This window comes from Chrysemys picta, unplaced genomic scaffold (genome assembly GCF_011386835.1).
Source record: "Chrysemys picta bellii isolate R12L10 unplaced genomic scaffold, ASM1138683v2 scaf483, whole genome shotgun sequence".
Classification (NCBI taxonomy): Eukaryota; Metazoa; Chordata; order Testudines; family Emydidae; genus Chrysemys; species Chrysemys picta.
In genome coordinates this window covers 23,676-47,172 of record NW_027053190.1, presented here as the reverse complement: position 1 = coordinate 47,172, position 23,497 = coordinate 23,676, and the positions used below count along the sequence as shown (strand labels likewise).

General features: G+C 49.0%; 1 protein-coding gene across 1 annotated transcript in view; it reads left to right on the top strand.

Moving 5' to 3' along the window:
* Positions 1-146: 146 nt before the first annotated feature.
* Positions 147-23,497, top strand: part of LOC135978856 (guanylate-binding protein 1-like) — a 47,000-nt gene continuing 23,649 nt past the window's right edge. The window contains exons 1-3 of the mRNA XM_065579592.1: positions 147-2,447; positions 2,572-2,699; positions 17,096-17,205. Of these exons, the coding sequence (XP_065435664.1) occupies positions 2,255-2,447; positions 2,572-2,699; positions 17,096-17,205 (431 nt within the window). The 5' untranslated portion in view covers positions 147-2,254. The remainder of the gene's footprint in view (positions 2,448-2,571; positions 2,700-17,095; positions 17,206-23,497) is intronic.

Here is a 23,497-nt window from a genome sequence, read left to right as displayed (position 1 = left end):
ACCAAACCCCCCTGCTTTTAAGACTTATTCCTTGTAAACTGTAAAGTCCAGGGTAAGTATAACACTCACAAGTATAGGTTTTTACAATTAAAAAAAAAATAAAAGCCAAAAGCCAGAGCTTTGACTGCATGAAGTTCAGCACTGTATGTCTACACTACCCGGAACGGCGGGTAGCAATCAATCTATCGGGGATCGATTTATCGTGTCTAGTGTAGACGTGATAAATCGATCCCCGATCGCTCTTCCGTCGATTGCTGTACTTCAGCTCGGCGAGAGGCAGAAGCAAAGTCAACGGGGGAGCCGCGGCTTTTGATCCCGCGCCGCGAAGACGCGAAGAAAGTCATTCTAAGTCGATCTAAGATACATCGACTGCAGCTATGCTATTCTTGTAGCTGAGTTGCGTATCTTAGATCAATCCCTCCCCCAGTGTAGACCAGGCAGAGTGTAACCCCTAACACCGTTATCTGAAGAAACAGCTCCAAACCCACCCCCTTTTCCCCTCCTCATTTCCTGACTCTTTTAAAATTTAGAACGGTCATCTTCATGTTCTTTTCATAAACCTACAGTGTATAATCATATCAAATAAAAGGTTTTAAAGAAACTTTTAAAAGTTTACTAAGTAAAACAGGAGATGGGGATAAGAGAGCTGTCCTGAGTTACAGGGGAATACTGATAGTTGACTGAAATCTTTTCTAGTGAAACAGTTTTATAGTTAGCCATTCTCATACTTTAGCATGGGCAAGTGTTTGTCATACAGCAACATTTTACCAGGCATTGTCTTCCCCATACATAGGGCTAGTAGATATAATAAATAAAATGAATAAAAAAATATTGGAATTACATGTTTGAAGACATTTGTAGCAGCACCTGCAAAGCAAAAATAGTTTTTTTGTTTATCATCACATTCAAGGAGCCCTAGAGAATTATTTTTCTATTTTTATATAACACTTAATATTTTACTTGTATACAAGCTGTAACAATATATGGTTTACAGCATTACATAATACAAGCCAGTAGATGAGAAACTAGAGCAATTACTGAAAACAGAGGTATTATGATAATGAAAGCCCTAATGTAGAAGACCTGGGCAAAAAGTTAATAGGCACATCTGAGGGGAAAAAGGCATGATTTAAGAGGGGTTCTGGACTACTTTGCAATGACCCAGATGGCCCACTGCCTATATTCCTCATGGACAAGCACACAGAGTCTCTTGTTAGAGGAACAGACCATCCATCCCAACAGCCCATCACATCCTACAGTGACACAGACAGAAGTTCCTCCTTATTTAAGGAGGGAGACCTCAGTAAATGTGTAGGGTCTTGTACAGGATGGTACTCGAGGTGGCGAGCCCCTCCTGCCACTTGCACTGCCATGGCTACACAGCTATGTTTGATCAAGCTAACATGCTAGAGCTAATGCGGGTATGTCTCTTCAAGCGAGGAATCTTACCCCCAGCTGAAAGTGTTGTCATATCCTCAGTGTTATTGTCCAACACCGGGTTTTTGGCCTGGGCTCCTTCTTGTCTCTTCCAGAAGAGAGACAAAGAATCCCCAGACCGGGGGGAATCCTGATGTGGCATGGCTGTGAGTGGGGAAACGTCCCAAGTGGGGCAGGAGACAAACTGTGGAAAGGGAAGGAAAATTCACAAAATGGTTAGCTGGGGCCAGGGAAAATCCTAGCGCGTACCAAAGGAAGAGGTAAGCTGAGAAACAGAGGAAAGGAGACTGTAGATGCATTTACTATGAAAAACGCTAAAGGTCTGTCATATATGAAATCCATCAAGAGTTGTAGAGCTCAAATGCTATGCCCTATAGTGTGTCATTGACCTGAGCTGACTTTTCATGTGCTGCAGTGTGCACTCCCAATCCTGGCAGGTGATGTGGCACCACCCTTATGGGTGTCTAGTGCCCCTGGCAGCCCTGGACTTGCGTGACTCTGCACCTGCTACTGACACTTGGAGGGGGGACTGAGCCGTGCTATTCTGCACTTCCCAGTGTGTGTTTGATTTTTAAAATGGTGCCTTCTCTCTGCATTTCCATGCTGTTGAACCTTTAGCTGTTTGGGGAAATACTCTGTTCCCCTAGGGATTTGTCGTGTCTGAAAATTCAGTGAGCTGTTTGCCTGTTGAGATGGTGTGAAATCAGTCCTGCCTCCTACTGCGCCTTATCCCCCTACTGCACCTAATCCCTGCAGTGTACCTGCTTGGCTGGCTCAGTCTGTTTTCTCACTTACAGATCAATTCCGCCCAGGACCAATGGCCTCAGAAACGCTCATGGAGGAGCCCATGTGCCTCATTCAGAACAGCACCAGGGGGGCCCTGCAGGTGAACCCCCAGGCTGTGAAGATCCTGGAGGGCATCACCCAGCCAGTGGTGGTGGTGGCCATTGTGGGGCTGTACCGCACAGGCAAATCCTACCTCATGAACTCCTTGGCTGGCAAGAGAAAAGGTGAGAGACCTGGAGTCATGTGCCCTCTCCTGTGTTATTTCCTGCTACTCTCTGGGGCTCCTAGTGACCTCAGGCAGGTGTACTGTGTGTCTGTGTTTATATGAAATCCATCATCTCTTCCCAGGGTTCTCGCTGGGCTCCACAATCCAGTCACACACCAAAGGCATCTGGATGTGGTGTGTGCCCCACCCTGGAAAACCTGACCACATCCTGGTGCTGCTGGACACCGAAGGGCTGGGGGATGTGGAGAAGGTGAGCTGACTTTTGCTGTGTGGTGAAAACAGGTACTACCGTACGGTGAAGAGGTCACATGAGTTCCTAGATAGACAGACACAAACTTCATCTGCTTTTAGAAGTTTCATTTTCCCTCTCATGTTTCAGAGGCATCTGGTATTTATCCTCTAGTTTTACTGTGCTGCAGAAATGACTGAACTCAGAGGGACCCAAGAACATGAAAAATGCACTGGTCCAGGCAACAGCTCCTTAAAAAAGCACTAGTTCAAAATAACCAGAATACAATGTTTTCCCAAGATATTAAGGCAGAGATATTAAGCTGTGCTATAGTTAAGACTGAGACTTGCTTACTGACAGGTTTCAGAGTAGCAGCCATGTTCATCTGTATCCCCAAAAAGAACAGGAGTACTTGTGGCACCTTAGAGACTAACACATTTATTTCAGCATAAGCTCTCGTGGGTTACAGCCCACTTCATCGGATGCATAGAATGGAACACACAGACAGAAGATATTTTTACATACAGAGAACATGAAAAGGTGGAAGTAGCCATACCAACTGTAAGAGGCCAATCAATTGAGATGAGCTATCATCAGCAGGAGAAAAAAAATCGTTTGAAATGATAATCAAGATGGCCCATAGAAGGTGTGAGGATATTTAACATGGGGAAATAGATTCAATTCATTCAAACAGAGTCTGGGAATGGTTGGGTTATTACACTAATTGAATCTATTTCCCCATGTTAAGTATTCTCCCGCTGTTGATAGCTCATCTCAATTGATTGGCCTCTTACAGTTGGTATGGCTACTTCCACCTTTTCATGTTCTCTGTATGTAAAAATATCTTCTTGCTGTGTGTTCCATTCTATGCATCCGATGAAGTGGGCTGTAGCCCACGAGAGCTTATGCTGAAATAAATTTGTTAGTCTCTAAGGGCTGGTCCACACTAAGCCCCCAGTTCGAACTAAGATATGCAACTTCAGCTACGTGAATAACTTAAAGGTACTTACCGCGGGTCCACACACAGCAGGCAGGTTCCCCCGTCGACTCCGCCTACTCCTCTCATGGAGCAGGAGTACCAGCGTCGACGGCGAGCACTTCTGGGATCGATTTATCACGTCTAGACAAGACGCGATAAGTCGATCCCAGAAGATCGATTGCTTACCGCCGAACCAGCCGGTAAGTATAGACGTACCCTAAGGTGCCACAAGTACTTCAACTTGCTTACTGTTTAACAGCCAGTTTTTCTAAGTGCTCTAAAATCCACATGCATAAATGGATTGTCTTGGAAATAACTGTGCCCCAGGGGATCTGGTGTGGGGGTAACATTCCAGATTTGATGGTGTTTGAACAAGGAGTTCCCAAGATATGCCCCCCACCAAAAAATACTATGTGACATCACAGTGTTATGGCTCAGATAATGTTTGGTTTTTTGCACACACCTTGAGCTATGGCTGTGATTCTCCCCAACTGATCTGACCTACCTGAGACTGATCTCCAGGGCCGTCCTTACCCATACGCAAAGTAGGAAGCTGCGCAGGGCACCAGGAAACCTTGTGCAGCAGCATGCTGCTCCAGTCCCTGCTCCTCCTCTTCCTGCCCCTGCTCTGCCCCAGCTCCGCCTTCTCTCCACCCCTTCCCCAAGCCCCGCCCCCACTCCCCTGAGTTCTGCAGCAGGCCAGGCCTGCACTCACCAGCAGTGGGAAGTGCATTGATCCGGCCCCAGCCGCGCTGCCAGTGAGTGTTGGGGGGTGGTTCCCTCCTGCCCCTCAAGCCAGTCCCCCCTCAGAGGCCTGGGTCCAGCCCCTCCCTCCCCATTTAACCCCCGAGGCCTGCCCCCCCAGAGGACTGGGGCCCCAACCCCCCACGGGCAGCTTTGTAGGGCCCCAGAATAGCTAGGGATGGCTCTGCTGATCTCAGCTAGTGTCCGGCACCCACAGCCCCTACGGGAAAGAAATATTGTAAAAGTTAAGAAGGGTGAGATTTAGAAGTACAGTCTGGGTCTAGCCAAGCTGATGAGCCAGAGAAAATCACCTGTGTATGTACAGAAAAATTACGGGGGACAACTAATAAAAGAACAGGGACAGGAGTGAGGGTAAAGGGTCAAAAGAAGGGAACCAGACGGGGGCATCGAGCAGAGAACCCCGGACAGTGCCCACTGCTCTTCGAAGCCGTCAAGGGAGCCAGTGGTAGTATAATGATGCTGTGTGCTCCTCTGGCTGTGATCAAAGAAAAACAGGTAGCTGCAAATCTCAGTGTCAGCGTGATCAAAGGGGTTGCTGGGCATTGGAAAGTCACCCATAATAGAAAACCCTGTTCTAAGGTCCACATTGACTAAAGTGGTGCCAGGATACTGTCAGTCAAAACAGTAACTTGTGTGTGTCATGATAAACAAACCTCAACTTTCTACAATAATTCATCCGGTCTACACCACCCCAGGGATCAGACCTGTCAGTTTCACCCGTCCAAATGTTGTAATTCTGTGGAAAAAGGAAGGAAGGAAATGTCAAACTCTAGAAAACTTTGAGTTACATGGCCCTCTTTAAAGCTATCATTGCAAACCTCAAATTATGTCCTCCCCCACCACAAACGCCTATAGAATAATCAAGCAGTGCACAAGCCTCAATAAAATTTTAAAATGATACTGTGGCCCAGAAGACAATTTCTGTAGACCATTTTCATCCTTGTAAAGGAAATGCTGGTACAAATTTAACTGTGGTAAGGATAACATCCTTATATTGCTGAGCCATATTAGGGCTGGGGTAGAGTTAGTGTTGTCGCATTAATTTTGATGGAATAAATGAGCTCAGAGAGTCAAAAGTGTTAAATGATTCTGTCACTGTACAGCACTAAACAGTTAAACATGGTTTGGGGTTTTGGAATACAGAGACTTTGGGCTGCTTAGTCCCATAGCAAACACACCATTAAAAATCTTTAATCTTTTATTACAGAAACAGAAAAAGAAGGAAAACAGTTAAAGCCTTTGAAATGTAAAGTCTTAACTAGGTCTTTTTGTTTGAACAATATCCCTGTTCCCTTTCCCTTTAACAGTAGAGAGTTTTTAGAAGGAAAAAACCCTAGTTTGATAGTGTCTATGGGTATTTCTACACTTACAATGTTACAGTGTCACAGCTGCATCACTGTAGCGCTTCAGTGTAAACACTACCTATGTCAAAGGGTGGGGTTCTCCTGTTATCATAACCACCTCACTGAGGCCTTGGCTACACTTGCGAGTTGCAGCGCTGTAGAGCCGCCCCCAGTGCAGTAACTCACTCCCCGACCACACTGGCAAGGCATTTGCAGCGCTGTATCTCCGTGGTTGCAGAGCTGCACGTACTCCACGTCCCCGAGAGGAATAGCAAGTATTGCGCTGCCGCTGCAGCGCCGCGGTGCCAGTGTGGCCGCCCAATGCGCTGTGACTGGTCTCCAGAATTATTCGGCAGTATCCCACAATGCCTGTTCTAGCCACTCTGGTCATCAGTTCAAACTCTACTGCCCTGGCCTCAGGTAACCAACCATGTGACCCACCCTTTACATTCCCCGGGAATTTTAAAAATCCCCTTCCTGTTTGCTCAGCCTGGCGTGGCGTGGAGTGCTATCAGCGAATCTTTCCAGGTGACCATGCCTCCACATGCCAAGTGAGCCCCAGCATGGAGCAATGGCGAGTTGCTGGACCTCATCAGTGTTTGGGGGGAGGAAGCTGTCCAGTCCCAGCTGCGCTCCAGCAGTAGGAATTATGATACCTTCGAGAAGGTATCAAAGGACATGATGGAAAGGGGCCATGACCGGTACGCCCTGCAATGCAGGATTAAAGTGAAGGAGCTGCGGAGTGCCTACCGCAAAGCCCGTGACGCAAACGGCCGCTTGGGTGCTCCCCCCGCGACCTGCCAATTCTACAAAGAGCTGGATGCGATACTTGGGGTTAACCCCACCTCCACTCCGAGCACCACCATGGACACTTCAGAGCCAGTGTGGGAGGGGGGAGGAGGAGGAGGAGGAGGAGGAGGAGGAAAACAGGAGTGAGGATGGTGGGCCAGATGGAGACACCCTGGAGTCCCTGGAGCCATGCAGCCAGGAGCTCTTCTCGAGCCAGGAGGAAGGTAGCCAGTCACAGCGGCCGGTACTTGGTGGAGGACAAACAGAAGAGCAGGTTCCCGGTAAGCGTTTTTTTTTTCGGGAAGGAATTTTTTCGGTGTGGGCTCTTTGGGAGAGGGGGGTTAGGCATGCATACCTAGATGCGGAATAGTGCATTGATGTGGTTTATCACATCACGGTAATCGGGCTCGGTAATCTCCTTGAATGTCTCATCCAGAACGTGTGCAATGCGCTTGTGCAGGTTTATCGGGAGAGCCACCGTGGTCCTTGTTCCAGCCAGGCTAACATGTCCGTGCCACTGTGCCACGAGGGGTGAGAGGACCATTGCTGCACACAGGCAAGCTCCATATGGTCCAGGGTGGAAGCCGCATTGCAGTAGAAGAGTCTCCCTTGCTTCCCAGGTCACCCTCAGCAGCGAGATATAGTCCAGGACGAACTCCAGTGGAAAATGTTGGGACAGTGTTCAGTGTAGCTGCGCCCTGAAGCTGTTGGCTCTCCCCAAGGCACAGAAACCCAGAGGATAGTGCAGCCCTGAAACAATCAGTCCCCCTTACTCACCATTTTGAGGCTCCCGTGGGATATGTGTGCTCTGTTTCAGACAGGAAAATTATGCTATTGTGTAGACCCTGTGTGTTTTCTACTCCTTAAGTGTGGGGGGAATCATTACTCTGTCTGGTATAAACAATGCTGCCTCTGTTAAATGATGCATTTTGCCTATACAGCTGTATCAACCTTGAGACCTCAGCCATCCCTCTTATCGCCTACTCAGAGACTGCAAAGACTTAGGAAGAGACCACGAAAAAGCAAAGAAGACATGCTGCAAGAAGTTATGCGGCAATCTATTAAAGAGAATGAGAAAGCACACAACTGGAGGGAGAGAAAAAGCAGGATCCTCCAGGAAAACGCAGCACACTGGCGACAAAGCACGGATCAGCTCATAAGCATCCTGGAGCGCCAAGCAGATGCTATCCAGGAGCTCATAGCCATGCAGAAGGAGCAGTACCGCAAGCGCAAACGCCACCCCCCCACAGCCCTTGTCCCAAAACTCTTTCCGTTGTGCCCCACTGTCACCTCCAACCCACTTTCCCCAACTTCCGTGTTCTTCACACCACCAGCTGCCTCCAACACCAGTATCTTCACCACCCAGCCCTGAAAACCATGACCCTTACCCTCTGCACTCAACCCCCATCACCATGCAGTATAGCTGTCCTGAAGTGCAGCACTCACTGCACAGCACACCATACAGGACATACGTGAATCTGTGATTGTACCATTCCCCACTCCACCCCCTTGTTTTCTTTCAATACATATTTTTTTTCTTTCAATAAATGGATTTCTTGGCTTTGAAAACATTCTTTATTATTGCATAAAGTAAAAGACTCCTTAGCCCAGGAAATAAACAGGCACTGCAAGTCTGCTTGTCTGCTTAGCAAACACTGATTCCTAAAGATTGGAACTACTGCACTTCACTCCCATGCAGGGCAGCAGATATCACTGCTGGTTTTCAGCCTCAAATTGCTCCCTCAAGGCATCCCTAATCCTTGCAGCCCTGCGCTGGGCCCCTGTAATAGCCCTGCTCTCTGGCTTTGCAAATTCAGCCTCCAGGTGTTGAACCTCGGAGGTCCATGGCTGAGTGAAGCTTTCACCCTTCCCTTCACAAATATTATGGAGGGTACAGCACACGGATATAACTGAGGGGATGCTGTTTTCGGCCAAATCCAGCTTCCCATACAGAGATCACCAGCAGCCCATTAAACGGCCAAAGGCACACTCCACAGTCATTCGGCACCGGCTCAGCCTGTAGTTGAACCGTTCCTTGCTGCTGTCAAGGCTCCCTGTATAGGGTTTCATGAGCCACGGCATTAACAGGTAAGCGGGATCTCCAAGGATCACAATGGGCATTTCGACTTCCCCACCGTGATCTTCCGCTCTGGGAAAAAAGTCCCGGCCTACAGCTTCCTGAACAGCCAAGTGTTCCGAAAGATGCGTATGTCATGCACCTTTCCTGGCTAGTGTTTGCACCTTTCCTGTGTTAATGTCAATGAAACGCCCACAGTGATCCACAAGCGCCTGGAGAACCATAGACAAATACCCCTTCCAATTAACGTACTCGGATCCTAGGTTGGGTGGTGCCAGAATAGGAATGTGAGTCCCATCTATCGCCCCTCCACAGTTAGGGAACCCCATTTGTGCAAAGCCATCCACTATTTCCTGCACATTACCCAGAGTCACAGTTCTTCTGAGTAGGATGCGATTAATGGCCCTGTAAACTTGCATCAACATGATTCCAACGGTCGCCTTTCCCACTCCAAACTGGTTTGCGACCAACTGGTAGCTGTCTGGCGTTGCCAGCTTCCAGATTGCAATAGCCACCCGCTTCTCCACTGGCAGGGCAGCTCTCAATCTCGTGTCCTTGCGCCGCAGGGTGGGGGCAAGCTCCTCACACAATCCCATTAAAGTGGCTTTTCTCATCTGAAAGTTCTGCAGCCACTGCTCATCATCCCAGACTTCCATGACGATGTGATCCCACCACTCGGTGCTTGTTTCCCGAGCCCAAAAGTAGTGTTCCACGGTGCTGAGCATGTCCGTGAATGCCACAAGCAATTTCGTGTCGTACGCGTTACGCGACTCGATAGCATCGTCGGACTCCTCACTCTCACTGTCACTTTGGATCTTAAGGAATAGTTCGACAGCCAAACGTGACGTGCTGGTGAGATAAGTCAGCATATGCCTCAGCAGTCCGGGCTCCATTTCCTGCAGACAGATCCTGCTGCACAGAACCCGTTGAAAGATGGCACCAAAGGTGGACGGAAACAAAGGGATTTCTGGGATGCGAAGCGATGCATCACAGGGCGTTGGGACAGGACCCAGAATGCCGCGCACCCACGACCCCTTCCCACAACCCACGGTGCCAGAATGGGAAGAGGTGCTCTGTGGGATAGCTGTCCATAATGCACCACTCCCAATGGCACAGCAAATGCTGCAAATGTGGCCACGACAGTGCGCTGGGCAGCTGTCAGTGTGGACAGACTGCAGCGCTTTCCCTACTCAGCTGTACAAAGTCAGGTTTAACTCACAGCACTGTACATCTGCAAGTGTAGCCAAGGCCTGAGAGGCAGCAGCTGTGTTAATGGAAGAATTCTTAGGTCAGCTTAACTGCAACACTCAGGTGTGGAATTTTCACATCCTTGACCACCCAGAGTCCAGGCAAGCTCTCATAACCTCATGTTCAGGCTCTGACTCTCTGTCTGACCTCCTTAGTCAATTCCCAGGTGAGAGCCCTGACTCCTTCCAGCAGCCACCTCTTATCCCCCACCTCACAGCTTCCCAGTCCTTTGTTCTTGAGCTAGGGAAATGCTCTTCATGCCTAAGGAAAGGCAGGGAAACCCATCTCCCTCTGGGGCTTTGGTTACTAGGTGTCAATAGCCTGGGGACTGGATTTCCCATTGTCTTCTTGGATTCTTCACTGATGTGGGGTCAGCCTCAGTCAGTCCCATTTTAATGACCCATCCTGGCTCAGACAGCCAGGCACCATTCATACCTATGTCTCTCAACATTCCCTGAGAGCAAACAGTCCTTCTCTGCCTACTGGGAAATAATGCTGGGTATAGCTGAAATTGAGGCACACACAGTATTCCCCCAAAATAGTACAGAAAATTCCCACTTCATCACACTATGACACTTATCTTTTCCCCCACAATGAACTCAGAAAATAAGTGTATCCTATCCAGCTATAACTGACCATTTTTCATTTTGTCAGCAACCACAAAAATGTCTTAACAAACAATCTAGAAAGGTAATATGCATTCAAAATGCTAATGTGTACCTGCAACATGAATGTCACTTAAACAAAGTTTTTTATGTGAGAATTTTCTTCCTCTGTTTTTAAAAAAATGAATTGCTTCATGGTTCTCCTCACTGTCACTCACAGTATACAAGAATTGTGCAAGATCCTTACTAGACAAAATAATATCCTGAAGGCCATCATCCCCTCTTCTCCTTAAGAGTCAGATGTTGAAGTCTTTCAGCTGCCCCTGGAAGTTCTTCAGCACCTTACAGGACAGAGAGCTATAATTCCATGTGGCAATCAATTGGCCAAGTTCCATTAGACACAAAGCTTGTGTGCCTCCATATTCAAAGCTTATGTGCTCTGATCATCTTAGATCACTTACATGGAAAAAGCAAAGGTCAGTGTGGTGACAGAACAGCGCACTTACTATTGGAAGATGTGTATGTATGAAAAATTATTTAGACCAGTGTTCTCTAGTGCACATTCCTTATATTCTATATGCAAGGAAGGAAAGATAGGAAGCTGGTATCTCTGTAGGGCAGAGTTAGAATAATAGAATCATAGACTATTAGGGTTGGAAGAGACCTCAGGAGGTCATCTAGTCCAATCCCCTGCTCAAAGCAGGACAGACACCAACTAAATCATCCCAGCCAGGGCTTTGTCAAGCCAGGCCTTAAAAACCGCTAAGGAAGGAGATTCCACCACCTCCCTAGGTAACCCATTCCAGTGATTCATCACCCTCCAAGTGAAATAGTGTTTCCCAATATTCAACCTAGACCTTCCCCACTGCAACTTGAGACCATTGCTCCTTGTTCTCTCATCTGCCACCACTGAGACCAGCCAAGTTCCATACTCTTTGGAACCTCCTTTCAGGTAGTTGAAGGCTGCTATCAAATCCCCCCTCATTCTTCTCTTCTGCAGACTAAATAACCTCTTGTCATAAGTCATGTCCCCCAGCCCCCTAATCATTTTCATTGTCCTCTGCTGGACTCTCTCCAATTTGTCCATATCCCTTCTGTAGTGTGGGGCCCAAAACTGGATGCAATATTTCAGATGTATCCTCACCAGTGCTGAATCGAGGGGAACATAGATACCTTCTTTGTAAAGTGCAGCCTGAACTCTGCATTTCCTAGGTTTCTAATGCTCTAGTATAGTAATAACACGGTTTAGTTTTCAAGTAGTGTTTGTGAAAGACAGCATGCACTCAAACCACTGGTATGTGCCTATAATCCCTACCTCATTCTATAAACACCAAACAAACATCTTCTGGAATGAGTGAGACAAAGGGGAGTGTGAGAGATAATAACTTTTATTGGACCAACTTCTGTTGGTGAGAGAGACAAGCTTTTGAGCTACACAGAGCTCTTCTTTATGTCTATGTGTAAGCTCGAAAGATTGTCTCTCTCCCCAACAGACATTGGTCCAATAAAAGATATTACCTCACTCACCCTGTCTCTCTAATATCCTGGGACCAACACAGCCACAATAACACTGCATACATCTTCTGGAATAACTATTGCTCACTTTGGCATCATTGCCATGTTTTTAACATACAAATATGTGCACTGATTAGGTGGATGATGTGTGTCAGGGTTCCCTCCCCACTCTGAACTCTGGGGTACAGATGTGGGGACCTGCATGAAAGATCCCCTATGCTCAGTTCTACCAGCTTAGGTTAAAAACTTTCCCAAGGCACAAATCCTTTGTCCTTGGATGGTATTTCTCCCACCACCAAGTCATTTAGACAAAGATTCAGGGAAAAGACCACTTGGAGTCCCTATTTCCCCAAAATATTCCCCTAAGCCCCTTCACCCCCTTTCCTGGGGAGGCTTGAGAATAATATACTAACCAATAGGTTAACAAAGTGATCACAGACAAACCCTTTGGTTTTTAGGACACTAAAAATCAATCAGGTTCTTAGAAGAAGAACTTTATTATAAAGAAAAAAGTAAAAGAATCACACCTGCAAAATCGGGATGGACGATAACTTTACAGGGTAATAAAAGATTTAAAACACAGAGGATTCCCCTCTAGGCTCAACTTTAAAGTGACAAAAACAGGAATAAGCCTCCCTCTTAGCATAGGGAAAATTCACAAGCTAAAACAAAAGATAATCCAACACATTTCCTTGCTATTACTTACAATTTCTGTAATTGTAGATATATCATTCCAGGTATCTTTTTAGGAGCTAGTTTACGTGCTTGATCTCTCTCTCTGTCCCGAGAGGGAACCAACCAAGAGACCACAAACAAAACCTCCCCCCACCAGATATGAAATATCTTCTTTTCCCATTGGTCCTTCTGATCAGGTGCCAACTAGGTTAATTGAACTGATTAACCCCTTACAGGTAAAATGATTCTATACCTTTGTCTGTACCTCTGGCCAGGAGGGATTTTATGTTACTGCATACATAAAGGTTGTTACCCTTCCCTTTATATTTATGACACTGTGTTATAGGTACATTGGGGACAGCATTAACGTTTGTGTTCAAGGTGGTGTTAAAAGAATTTAGAATGTGCATTTTCTTTCCATGTTGAAGGATAAGGGAGTGTATTATGGAGGTGCACACGGTGTCAGTGATATTGTTTAATGGAATCAAGTGATTCCAGTACAGAAAAAGCAGGAGGTAGCAGTGGAGGTGGGAAGCCTAGGAGATGGCAGCTATGTCTGCAGGGAGCAAGAGGACTTCTGCAGGGCCCTGAGCCAGCAGGAGAAACACTCAAGCAGCAGGAGAGAGTGAGACAAGCTCTCTAAGCAGGGAGGCCTGAGAGACACTTCTCCAAGAAGGGGAGAGACTGCAAGGAGTCCAGCTGGAAGTGCCTGTGGAGAAGGACAAACTGCAAACAGGAGGTGCTGGGACTGTTTGAGTTAATGTTCTGTTTTTGGAAGACCTTGTGTTATTGTGGATTATCAGGAGACAGAGGCTGGGCTGGGGCTTGAGCCTAGAGGGCCAGTGTGCCCCTGAGGACTCAATACACGTGAACCCCAGGAGAAGTTTGCTTGAGCTGCCTTTGAAATGAGTGAGTTCTTAGAAGGCCCTGAAGAGCCTTGGGGGAGGGATAGCTCAGTGGTTTGAGCGTTGCCCTTCTAAACCTAGGGTTGTTAGCTCAATTCTTGAGGGGGCCACTTAGGGATCTGGGGCAAAAATCAGTACTTGGTCTTGCTAGTGAAGGCAGGGGGCTGGACTCAGTGATAAGATATTTATATTAATTAAAAAAAATAGTGGGGGGAAGCAGAGGCAGGGTTCTGTAGAGTGACCTCTGCCTATCGGAGGCTGTTGCCTGTGTTATAATGTGGTATTTGGGGTTTAATGAATGTAGATGGAGGTTTCCTTATCTGAACATTTCCTTGCATTTAAGTGATCACTTGGCAGATATTGTATTTAAACAACTTTCACTGTAATCAAAATTTAGTAGTGTTATGGCAAAAGGTGCTAAGGTCATGCCTGTTAGGAATTAGTTATATATAAGCTCTAATTATTCAAAAAGAAATCCTTTGAAAGGTCAAATTGATGAGGAGTACCAGAGAACAGCACAAGTATGTAGAGGCAAAATCAGAAAGGCCAAGGTACAAAATGAGTTACACCTGGCAAGGGACATAAAAGGCAATAGGAAAAGGATCTTTAAATACATTAGGAGTAAGAGAAAGATGACGGAAAGTGTAGATCCTCTACTTAGCGGGGAAGGAGAGCTAATAACTGATGACATCAAGAAAGCTGATGTGTTTAATGCCTATTTTGCTTCAGTCTTCACTAAAATGGTTAATGATGACCTTGACTCACAATTAATATTGACAACCAGGGGGAAGGAATACAAGCCAAAATAGGGAAAGAACAGATTAAAGAATATTTAGATCAATTAGATGTATTCAAGTCAGCAAGGCATGATGAAATTCATCCTTGGGTACTTAAGGAACTAGCTGAAGAAATCTGGGAACCGTTAGCAATTATCTTTGAGAACTCCAGGAGGAAGGGAGAGGTCCCGGAAAGACTAGACAAGGACAAAGTTATCTTTAAAAGGGGGAACAAGGAGGACCTGGGGAATTAGAGATCAGTCAGTCTAACTTCATACTTGGAAAGATACTGGAGCAAATTATTAATCTATCAGTTTGTAAACCCCTGGAGGATAATAGGGTTATAAAGAATAGTCAGCATGGATTTGTCAAGAACAAATCATCCCAAACCAACTTAATTTCCTTCTTTGATAGGATTACTGACCCAGTGGATGGAAGGAAGCCTTAGACATAATATACCTTGATTTTAGTAAGGCTGTTGACCATAGTTCTTCATCACATTTCCCTAGTTTGCTTATGAAAATGTCATCTAGATTAATTTACTACAAGGTGGATGCACAACTGGTTGAAAGATTGTACTCATAGAGTAGTTATCAATGGTTTGCTATCAAATTGGGAGGGTGTATCTAGTGGGGTCCCACAAGGGTCATTCCTGGGTCTAGCACTAGTCAATATTTTAATGAATAACTTGGATAATGGAGTAAAGAGTATGCTTATAAAATCCTCACATGACACCAAGCTGGGAAGGGTTGCAAGCACTCTGGAGAATAGGTTTAAAATTCAAAATGACCTTGACAAATTGGAGAATGGTCTGAATTCAACAAGATGGAATTCAATAAAGACAAATGCAAAGTACTTCACTTGGGAAGGAAAAATCAAATTCACAATTACAAAATAGGGAATAACTGTCTAGGTGTCAGTACTGATGAAAAGGATCTGTGGGTTACAGTGGACCAAAAACTGAATATGAGCCAACAATTTGGTGCATCTGCAGAAAAAGGTGAATATGATTCTGGGGTGTATTGAAGGGAGTGTTGTATGTAGGACACAGGAGGTAATTGTTGCGCTCTACTTGGCACTGGTGAGGCCTCAACTGTGTCCAGTTCTGAGCACCACACTTTAGGAGAGATGTGGACAAATTGGGGGGAAGAGATAGTTAGGATTGGGGGGGAAGTGGGCAGAGGAGAATGGGAGTGTGGGGGGAAGAGGCAGTGGGGAAAGAGGATGGGGGGGAAGTGAAGGGAATGGGAAGAGGAGAAGCTTGGGGTGGGAGCCCATGTGATCGGGGGGCAGTTCTTTGTGCCCGGGGCCTCAGTAAATCTTAGTCCGCCTCTGTTTCTATGATTCTTTGGTAATGGAATTCTCTATAGGAAGTATAAGGCTGTGTCTCCACTGCAACTAGGAGCGAGCCCCTCAGCCAGAGCAGACAGACTCCTGCTAGCTGGGCTGCTAGTGTGCTAACAATAGCAGTGTGGATGTTGTGGCTCTGCCAGTGACTGAAGGTAGCAGCCCGAGCTCAAACCAAGGCACTTGGATGGGCTGAGAGCATGAGCTGTGTCTGAGCTGCAGCATCCACACAGCTATTTTTAGTGCACTAGCCGGAGTTAAGCTAGTGTGAGTTTGTCTACACAGGCTGTGAGGCTTGCTCCCAGCTTCAGTGGAGACATACCCTAAAGACCCCTGCAATCCTAAATCCAGTCATTGAGGGGTGTGTGTGAGTTAAAGCACTCTGTGGGCTGGGTAGGTAGTGAATAGGGTGACCAGATGTCTCAATTTTATAGGGACAGTCCTGATTTTTGGGTCTTTTTCTTATATACACTCCTATTACCCCCCACACACTCCCTGTCCCAATTTTTTACATTTGCTGTCTGGTAATAACCCTAGTAGTGAAACCTTTCCCTGGTACCATTGTACAGCAGAACAGATGTATAAGGAGTTAATTCCCATGCTGCCTTACAAGACTGTGGGGTAAGCAGCTTCAGACTTGCAGGTTTTCCAGGTGGAAAGCTCAGGGCCTGTGGCAGTGAGAGGGAATATGTGTTAGGAGGAGAATCTGAGAGGGAGAGGCCTCAGAGAGTGGAGTCTAGGTGACAGGGCACTTGTGCTTTAGCTGAGGTTTCAGAGAGTGTGAGGAGAGTGGGGTGTTGTTATTAGCACCTCCATTCAAGCGAACAGGCCTTGGGCATGTTCTGTAAGTAAACAAATTACTCTAAGAAATACCTTGACTTTTTGTCACCAATTTCACCTCCTGTGGGAAAACGCTGAAAATGGCTCCAGATTTGCTACTGCTCAGCAAAGGGAGAACAATGGTTATAGCTGGATGATAGCATCTAAGTTTCCCCTTCCTGTAAAAGTTGACCCTGTCACTGGTACCTGCTGATTCTACGAATGAGCTTAAAGAAATACCAGTGGATTGCACCATGTTTCATTACAGAGCAGTGCTTTGTTCAGAGCTGGAGTGTGAGGCTGCTTTTATAATTGGCATCACTGAATTGGAGTTACAGGTGAAAGGTGGATAGCTGAAGGGGTGCCAGGTGCCTTCTGCACCTCCTAGGGTGGCAAACTAGCAGTCTTCTCCCCATGGGAAACTGCTGTCATGCCTGTTGGGGAGGATCCCTCCGTCCCCTCATGCAGTGCTGTTGGCCAGCAGAACCTGTGTGTTACACTGACAGAATTCATACAATGAGATGCTCTCAACCAACCCCATTCCCCTTCTCTCTCCCTGTGCCTGTCAACCTAGGGTGACCCGAAGCATGACACCTGGATCTTCACACTGGCCGTCCTGCTGAGCAGCACCCTGGTGTACAACAGCAAAGGCACCATTGACCAGGACTCCATGAATAAGCTGCAGTATCCTTCCAGCGGGGGCTTCCCTAGGGAGTTGGAGTCTGCAGCTGCCAATGAAGGGCTGGGACCTGCCCCCAGGTTTGCAAAGCCTGCTGGGGAGAAGATGGGGTGGGTTTCCAGGGTGCTATGCATAACCCAGAGTCATTCCCAAATAAAATGGAATGTCTGGGCTTCCCTCCAGTGCCAACACCTGCACTCTGCCTTCCCTGAAAGTCTCTCTCCCCCACCCCTTTAGCTCTCTGGAGATAAATGATTGATATAAGAATGGCCATGCTGAGTCAGACCAATGGTCAATCTAGCCCAGTATCCTACCTTCTGACAGTGGCTAATGCCAGGTGCTTCAGAGGGAATGAACAGAACAGGCAATCAAGTGATCCATCCCCTGTTGCCCATTCCCAGCTTCTGTGAAACAGAGGCTAGGGACACCTTCCCTACCCATCCTTGCTAATAGCCATTGATGGACCTATCCTCCATCTATAATTTATCTATACATTTATATGAATTTATATAATAGAAGGATGGTCAGTCATTTAATAACCTTCCCACCCACATGCACACGTGGAGATGTGTGGACACATTCTCACCACTAAGTAACCGGGGGTGGAGGCGGCCCTGGTATCAGATCTTAAGAGGTGTCTGGACCCTGACAATATGAAAACTAAAATGAGCCCCAATAGAAAGAGGAGGAGAGAGGGGACTTCAAAGGAAAAGTATCTCCTGTTCCCAACGATTGCACTAAATTACGCACCCTCTCTCCCTTCAGTCCAATCCTTCTTTTACTGGTCCGTCCCTTTTGCCAGACCCCTCTCCGTGGTGTGTACCTCTTTTTTTCAGCCCCCCCCCATATGGACAAGACAATAACAAGGAAAACCAAGAAAGAAAACAACTCACCATCTGCTTTACATGAAGCTTGGTTATCTAGCTCTGGACCTTGGCTCAGCAACGGCCACGGGGTCCTGCATAGGCCATTGCCTGCCTGGGCAGCAGAAGCAACAAGATCTTGCTTTCTGGTGTGCAGCTGGACTATGGAGGAAGCCAGGGATGTAGCTATGGGGGAAATGGGAGGCATCACAGACATACCCCTAGGTGTGTGTTAACACAAGTGACTGTGTGGATGTGGCAGCCACCCCTTTGACTGCCACAGCAGGGACTGACCAGGGGACGTACAGAGTTAAAACCATGAGCTTCTAGGGTTTGGAGCTTTGATCTGTAACTGACTCAATCTCTGTGCATTGGAACTGGGCTGGGGGACCTAGAGGGAGAGAACTGCCTCTCTGACTGACGAGAGGATTGCATGAACACACCACCATACCCTCTAACCATCCATGGAAACAAACCTGATCAGTATTCTGGACTTCAGAACTGTGTGAGATGAAGCTGCGGAGCAGCAAACTCATGTCTGTTCTCTTTTTCCCACCTTCTACACTGACCTGTCATCCTCCCTGCCCAGAGTGGAAGAACAGACCCAGTACCCTTTATTGGACAACAGTTTCCAACTTCTGACTCTATCTGAAAAGATCTGAGCCAGGAAGGCATCTCTAGGAAATGCAGCACTAGAGAAACCTGGAGAGATGCCTGGGGACCAGGAAGACAAGCAGGGAAATAGCCTGTAGTAGCAGGTAGAGAGCTGCAGGGGGTGCTGGGCAGGCACAGGCTGTAGTGGCAGGTAGAGAGCTGCAGGGGGTGCTGGGCAGGCACAGGCTGTAGTGGCTGGTAGAGAGCTGCAGGGGGTGCTGGGCAGGGGCAGGCTGTAGTGGCAGGTAGAGAGCTGCAGGGGGTGCTGGGCAGGGGCAGGCTGTAGTGGCAGGTAGAGAGCTGCAGGGGGTGCTGGGCAGGGGCAGGCTGTAGTGGCAGGTAGAGAGCTGCAGGGGGTGCTGGGCAGGGGCAGGCTGTAGTAGCTGGTAGAGAGCTGCAGGGGATGCTGGGCAGGCACAGGCTGTAGTGGCAGGTAGAGAGCTGCAGGGGGTGCTGGGCAGGGGCAGGGTGTAGTGGCAGGTAGAGAGCTGCAGGGGGTGCTGGGCAGGGGCAGGGTGTAGTGGCAGGTAGAGAGCTGCAGGGGGTGCTGGGCAGGGGCAGGGTGTAGTGGCAGGTAGAGAGCTGCAGGGGGTGCTGGGCAGGGGCAGGGTGTAGTGGCAGGTAGAGAGCTGCAGGGGGTGCTGGGCAGGGGCAGGCTGTAGTGGCTGGTAGAGAGCTGCAGGGGGTGCTGGGCAGGGGCAGGCTGTAATAGCGCCTGGTGAACAGAACACCCTGGGCTCAGCGGACACTGCAGTGAAGACCAGGTGTGTGGAGAAGTTACGGAGACACAGCAGAGTCTGGGCCAGGCCCTGCAGCCACAGTGATAAGCACTGAACTCATCCAGGGAGCGGCTGGGGACAGAGACCCAGCTACTAGCCTGGGCTGTGGAAGGGACAGGAGCCCGAAGGAGGCTGTTGCAGCCAAGAAGCAACAGACAGCAAGAATAGGCTGGGGAGCGCTCAGTGTGCTCTGACGGGGTGTTGGCTCCGAAGAGCAGGGTGTGCTGTCCTTGTAAAGGAGAACTATGTAGTGGGCAGCTTGAAGCATAATTGTTGCCAAGGGCTGTAGCAGTCGCTAGACAGAGCTGGGCGGGAAGTACTGTGATGGTGGACAGGAGCAATGCAGAGAGGCCCCCCCCATAGGGTAACCAGACGTCCCGATTTTATCGGGACTGTCCCGATATTTGCTTGTTTGTCCCACGTCCCGACCGATGTTAGGTCGGGACACTGAACAAACAAGCAAATGCTCCAGAGCCCGGAAGTGCTCGCGCCCCCCACCCACTCTGACTCCGCCCCCTCCTCCCCCCATTGGCTCCCTCCCCAAATCCCCGCCTCTTCCCCAGGCTCACCATTCCTCCTCCCTCCGCAAGCGCTGGAGGGAGGCCCGGGAGACGCAGGGGAAGCGCGGGGCCGGGGTGAGTAAGAGTCCGGCCTGGCCCCGAGCAGGCAGGACTCAGTCAGGCGGTTGGGAGAGGAGGGGGCGGCCCGCGGGGCCAGGCGGCGGCTGTTCTCCCCCCCGGGCAGCGGGACTCGGGAGCAGCCGCTGCTGCAGCTCCCACTGCCGCGGGGGGAGGAAGCGGCCGATGGCCAAGCTCGGCGGCTGTGGCTCTGGCGCCCCCGAACTCCCCGAGCCTGGGCCTGCTGCGGGGCCCAGCAGTGCGCACGCTGCACGCGCCCAGCCCCTGGCCAGTCGCGTCTGGGCTGCTGCCCAGCTGGTGCTATCGTGCGGCGGCCCCGGGGCGGAGGCATCGGGAGCCCAGCCCCATTCGTTCCCCTGCGGGACACCAGCGGGACAAGGGGGCTGGGGCCTGCTGCCCCCACCCCAGGGTCGTCCGCGGGATTCCACCAGCTGGGCAGCAGCCCAGACGCGACTGGCCAGGGGCTGGGCGCAGCGTGCGCGCTGCTGGGTCCCCACAACAGGCCCAGGCTTGGGGGGGTTTGGGCCCAGGCGCCAGAGCCACAGCCTCAGCCGCCGAGCTTGGCCATCGGCCGCTTCCTCCCTCCATGTCAGTGGGAGCTGCAGCAGCGGCTGCTCCCGACTCCCGCTGCCCAGGGGGGAGAACAGCCGCCGCCTGGCCCCGCGGGCCACCCCCTCCTCTCCCTACCGCCCGACTGAGTCCTGCCTGCTCGGGGCCAGGCCGCACTCTCACTCACGGCACCCCGCTCCCCCTGCGTCTCCGGGGCCTCCCTCCAACACTTGTGGAGGAGGGTTTTTTTTTTTCTTTTTTTGCCCCGCCCCCCCACCCCGGCGTACCGATATTTGACCTGGGTGATCTGGTCACCCTACCCCCCCGCCCCCCAACAAGGAGAACCACAGACTCATCCATGCCAGGAAACCTGCATGTCACCTGCTTGCCTCCAACAAAGCAATGGACTGAAAAGGATCCCAAGCAGGAGCTCTCATCCTCTGTGGCACTGGCAGCCCCCAGGTCCAAGATAGGAATTGCTGTTACCTGAAGTGTAAATGGTTGTGCTGCTGTCCTTGCAGTATGTGGAGTCTTTCCTTTTCCTGCCAGCCCTCGTCCAATACCCCTTCTCTTAAGCTGTCTGTCTGAGTGGTTACTGGGACCTGCCAGCCAGGGCAGTGCCCACACAGCTTAGCTGCTGATGTGTGTTAAGGGCTTGCCACCAAGTTGTGGCTCACCTGGCCTGCTAGTGGGAATCCTGAGGTGTTTGTGTAGCATTGAGTAGCCTCATTAATTGCACTTGGTGTGGTCTGCGTGTGTGTTCATTCAATGTGCTGGCCCAGCTCTGTGTAGATAGTAGAGGTAGCAGACCTCCATTAAACTGCCCAATAACTCCAGACTCTGTTTTCAGCGAAGGCACCTGGCAGACTCTACAAGGCTACTAACACATAGCACAGTCAGTGGCAAGACTTTCCACTGTTCCCTAGGCTGGCCAAAGACACTCCCTCTGAGATAGAATCATAGAAGCTTAGGATTGGAGGAGACCTCAGGAGGTCATCTAGTCCAATCCCCTGCTCAAAGCAGGACCAACCCCAACTAAATCATCCCAGCTAGGGCTTTGTCAAGCCTGACCTTAAAATCCTTTTTTTTTTAAATAGAGATATCCTATCTCCTAAAACTGGAAGGGACCTTGAAAGGTCATTGAGTCCAGCCCCCTGCCTTCACTAGCAGGACCAAGTACTGATTTTGCCCCAGATCCCTAAGTGGCCCCCTCAAGTATTGAACTCACAACCCTGGGTTTAGCAGTCCAGTGCTCAAACCACTGAGCTATCCCTCCTCCCCTCCATCTAAGGAGATTCCACCACCTCCCTAGGTAACCCAGTCCAGTGCTTCACCACCCTCCTAGTGAAATAGTGTTTCCTAATAGCCAACCTAAACCTCCCCCACTGCAACTTGAGACCATTACTCCTTGTTCTGACATCTGCCACTGAGAACAGCCGAGCTCCATCCTCTTTGGAACCCCCCTTCAGGAAGTTCAAAGCTGCTATTAAATCCCCCCTCACTCTTCTCTTCTGTAGACTAAACAAGCCCAGTTCCCTCAGCCTCTCCTCATAAGTCAGGTGCCCCAGCCCCCTAATAATTTTTTTGCCCTCCACTGGACTCTCTTCAATTTATCCACATCCTTTCTGTAGTGGTAGGCCCAAAACTGGATCAATACTCCAGGTGTGGCCTCAGCAGTGCCGAAGAGAGGGGAATAATCACTTCCCTCAATCTGCTGGCAATGCTCCTACTAATGCAGCCCAATATGCCTTTGGCCTTCTTGGCAATGAGGGCACACTGCTGACTTCTATCCAGCTTCTCGTCCACTCTAATCCCCAGGTCCTTTTCTGCAGAACTCCTGCTTAACCAATCGGTCCCCAGCCTCTAGCAGTGTATGGGATTCTTCTTTATATATCAATACAAACAAATTATGTATTGCCCCTGATGTATCAGAATGCCACCCTCTGATGTACTAGCATGCCACCCATTACTTTGTACATGTTGGTTTAATCAAAACATATCTATCCATCACGCTGTCATCCTGACCTTATCCTTAAGCTGGGTCAGTGTGTTCCTGTTCTCTTTGGGGAATGTGTTTGGTATCGAGGTTTTCTGGTACCACCTTTCTGGAATGTGTTTGTGTATATATTCTTGTGCCCAGCACTACTTAGGAATGTATGTTTCTGCAATATCAGCCCTGTTCTTGCCAGATTCTGTGTGCAGGGTCAGCCTCTTGCTCACAACTTAATTTTGCTTTATATCAGCAAAATTTTGTCTACATTAGCCCAGGCCTCATACCAGGCTTCTGATATGTGGGCTTATGTTTCAGACCCTCATCTTGCTGCACTTGGGAAGCCTTATTAAGACATTCCACTTGGGAAGCAGGCCCCACCTGGTGAATTTGGCTGGCAAAGGTTAGGATGCTGTAGATGTGAGGTCAGCAAGCTGCCAGAAGGCTACCTGGTGGGCAGAAATTAATTAGGCAGGAACTAGACAGGGCAGTGCAGGCGGTGAGATGCAGCATCTAATCAGCATGTCCAGAGCTTGTCCTGGGGATTTCCAAGGCTGGGCAGCCAGATCAACCATTCTGAGTGACCTGACTGAACCAATGGCTGGAATGGGGCTTCCAGGCTGGACTTCTTTTGGCCTACTGCTCCAAGGCAAAGCCCAGGAGGTTTGTGTTTGACTCAGACATGGTACTCCAGGGGAATATGCCTCCATTAGGGATGCCCTAACAGCGGCTCCTGCATTAAGCCACAGACCTGAGTGGAAGGAGAATCGGTCAGCAATCCTGGACCTGCCCTCTAATGTCTGGTCACCAGGGCATTCCTGGAC